The sequence below is a fragment of the Nanorana parkeri genome, unplaced genomic scaffold, assembly GCF_000935625.1.
Source record: "Nanorana parkeri isolate BGI_ZX_2015 unplaced genomic scaffold, ASM93562v1 scaffold66, whole genome shotgun sequence".
Classification (NCBI taxonomy): Eukaryota; Metazoa; Chordata; class Amphibia; order Anura; family Dicroglossidae; genus Nanorana; species Nanorana parkeri.
In genome coordinates, this window is record NW_017306334.1 from 1,059,587 (window position 1) to 1,062,558 (window position 2,972).

Sequence of the window (2,972 nt, forward strand, 5' to 3'; positions counted from 1 at the left end):
GGGGGGGGGGGCGTTGGGGTTCCCCCTACAATTTTTTTAGGCCCAAAGAGTCTGATATAAATTGCCGGGGAGAAACTGAACGCTGGATTTTTTAAACAATTGTTTCTGTGGACTGTCAAATGTTAAAAAGAAAAAAGTAAATATTTAAGGGGGTAATCATTGAGGTGCCAAAGGCTGCCAGAGTGTATAACTGACCCAAAGTGACGGAAACGAACTAAAAAAATGTTTTGCCAGCGCACATGTCTATACGATAGTATAGGAAATTCCTATGTCAGCACCATCTAGGAGCACTGTGTGAACGATGTACGCCTGGCTATCTGTCAGGCACAAATTTTATAAATAAAGCCGGTAGTGTTCAGATGGAGGGTACGTTTGTGATACTACATAATGACATTTCCAGCATATAATCCATCTTGGAAAAAAAGGCAAAAGAAAATGAGGCCCAGTCATGAAAATATCTAACAATACTTATTTCCCAAAACATCAGTATTGGCATCACTAGAAATGAATATTCAGAGGTAAAACTGAATTATAGGCTTCTCTGTAAATGAGATTGGACTCACGTAATATTAGATTACTCATAACAGTAATGCAGCTTTGTACTGGCAATCTGGTGTCAGCACATTTCCTGGGCATTTACGTTCCCTGTTGACTGAGTGTTTTGTTTCTGCTTTGCTGCACTGCATAAAAAGAAAAACAACTGTCTATTATTTACTTATCTGTAGCTGCAAACCTGGTGAATGCAGTGCGCTTGTCAATTCAGCAAGCACCATTTTTACTGGAAGATAGTGACATATAGTCCACATTGTCATGTTACATAGATATAGATTTTTTCTATCGGGTTTAAATAGCAAAACAGAGAGATGTATACTGTTCAGTAGCCTAGTTGTATGCAGTATATTGTATAACAGTGCCAAGGGAATAAGAAAAATTCAATGTGTGCTAAATAATAGTAAATGGTAAGGATTAGATTGCATCCGTTAAGTCTGACTTGTAATGAGAGTTGTATAATATTGCTATCAGTCTGGAATAGAAAATTACCTAACTGTCCAGTGTAATCTCACTGTAATTTCTGCCCAGTAGTCTGTTCTACTCCACAGATTTATATTGTAGAAACTACTGGTAGAATTCCTAGGCATTTCACTGTATGCTTTAAAAATTCTATATGGTATGATTTTTTTTTGGTCGTTTCAACCAGTTGGAAATGTACTTAAATTATCATTGATCTTCATAAATATACTAATCACAGTACTTCAGAGGAAATTATGTGAATTAACCCAGCTGTATTGTGTCTTATTAATAATTGTGTTTCTCAAGCTTTTCTCAGAAAAATGTGCTGTCCAAAGCAATTAATGGAAATATTTTAAATCATGTTTAAAATGTTCATTTCTTGCTTAGATTACATTAAACACCTACTCTTTACTTTTTATACCCTGAACGTTTGCCTGTTTGACTACAGCCTTGCCTGCCAATTTTTTCCAAGCCTTGTTTCTACCTGCTGCCAGCTCTGACCATTCCAAGTGTAACCAAAGGTCACTACCTGGGAGCCATCTACAGCAAAGCCCATCATACCTTACAGGGTGCTCTAGTGAACAATGGGCAGTTCTTTAGAACCCTATGCTTAGGCCCTTTTTAGGGCCTGCATTTGATGCCAACGCAGATGGTCCACTACCTCCTTTAGCGGAACTTCACACACAGGAAATTTGTTAATTTTGGCTGAGATTTCTCCGCTCTTCTCAGTAATGGTAGTGATTACCCTAGGTAACACTTCTAATGGAAGGACATTTACATGTAATTAAATGCAATTAAGGCTATTTGTGTTTCTCTCAAAATTCTAATAAGCCAGGGCTATTTTACACCTAAGTATTCAGGTTTACCACTTAAGCCCAAAGTTGAAAATATCTATATTTAGTTTTTTCCATTTAAAGCTATCACATACTGTATAGTATACAACTGATTTAATAGTCCATACACAGTATACTGTATGTTCCATATGTATGTGGTATATGTTGCAGGGTCTTCCTGATTCTGCTTCTGATTGTGTTGGTCCGTTGTTTGGTGGACTGTTGCCTCCAGTGTTGGATGAAGAGAAGAAGAAGACCCTCCAGGAAAATGGTCACTGTTGTCACATTGAGCAGCTTGGATTCCTTACTGGGTAAAAATGAAAAACAATTGTGGACTGATCTAACTAAGTGCACAACACATGTATTAGCAGGAGGAGAAAATATGTATACAATAGGTTTGCAGATAAGGATAAATAATTAAATGTAGATACCTACAGCAGTAATTATATTAGTGCATTAACTAGTACACTCAATTCATTAATTAGTTAAAATCCATGAATTATACACTTGATGTACAGTAGATGGTGCACACAATCTTTAACATCTATCATTTGTGTGGAAAAATAAAAGCAGTTTTTCTTTCTTATAGGAAAAGAAACTTCAGAGCATTCTAATTTTCAGACATGGACTTCAAATGAAACTTCAGGGGCCCCATTTTGTGCTGTTAATCTTGGGGGACTAGAGTCTGGAGCTCCTCCTTCCTATGAAGAACTGTTTTCTACAAACAAAGCGCAGCTGGCATTGTGACCACCACTAGTTTAGCAGAAATGAATGTAGCTGGGTGACGAGCGTGTTAAGTTTCAGAAGCGGTCAGTCCATGTCTCTATCTGCCCTAGTGTCAGGGATTTGTAATCACTTCTTGTGGAACTGGATTCAGTAAAGGAAAGGTTTGGCCTGAGCTGTTGAGCTGAGCAGGTATTTCATTATGGGGATCAAAAGAACTGGGGAACGGTGCCAAATGCTGATTGTCTTTACTTACTCACTTTACTTCACCAAACCTTATTTGGTGGATGTCGTGTTTAAAGGTGAACAATGGTTATTTTATTAAATCATGATTATTCAGTGAAGCACCACAAAGAGCAATTATGAATCTACAGCTCATCACCTACCTAGATTTCAGCCAGACAA

The 2,972-nt window shown here is 37.6% G+C and overlaps 1 protein-coding gene across 1 annotated transcript in view; it reads left to right on the forward strand.

The window, feature by feature from the left end:
- TMEM207 (transmembrane protein 207) overlaps positions 1-2,591 on the forward strand; it is an 11,681-nt gene extending 9,090 nt beyond the window's left edge. Inside the window, exons 3-4 of the mRNA XM_018576389.1 lie at positions 2,016-2,155; positions 2,434-2,591. Of these exons, the coding sequence (XP_018431891.1) occupies positions 2,016-2,155; positions 2,434-2,591 (298 nt within the window). The remainder of the gene's footprint in view (positions 1-2,015; positions 2,156-2,433) is intronic.
- The last annotated feature ends 381 nt before the right edge of the window (positions 2,592-2,972 follow it).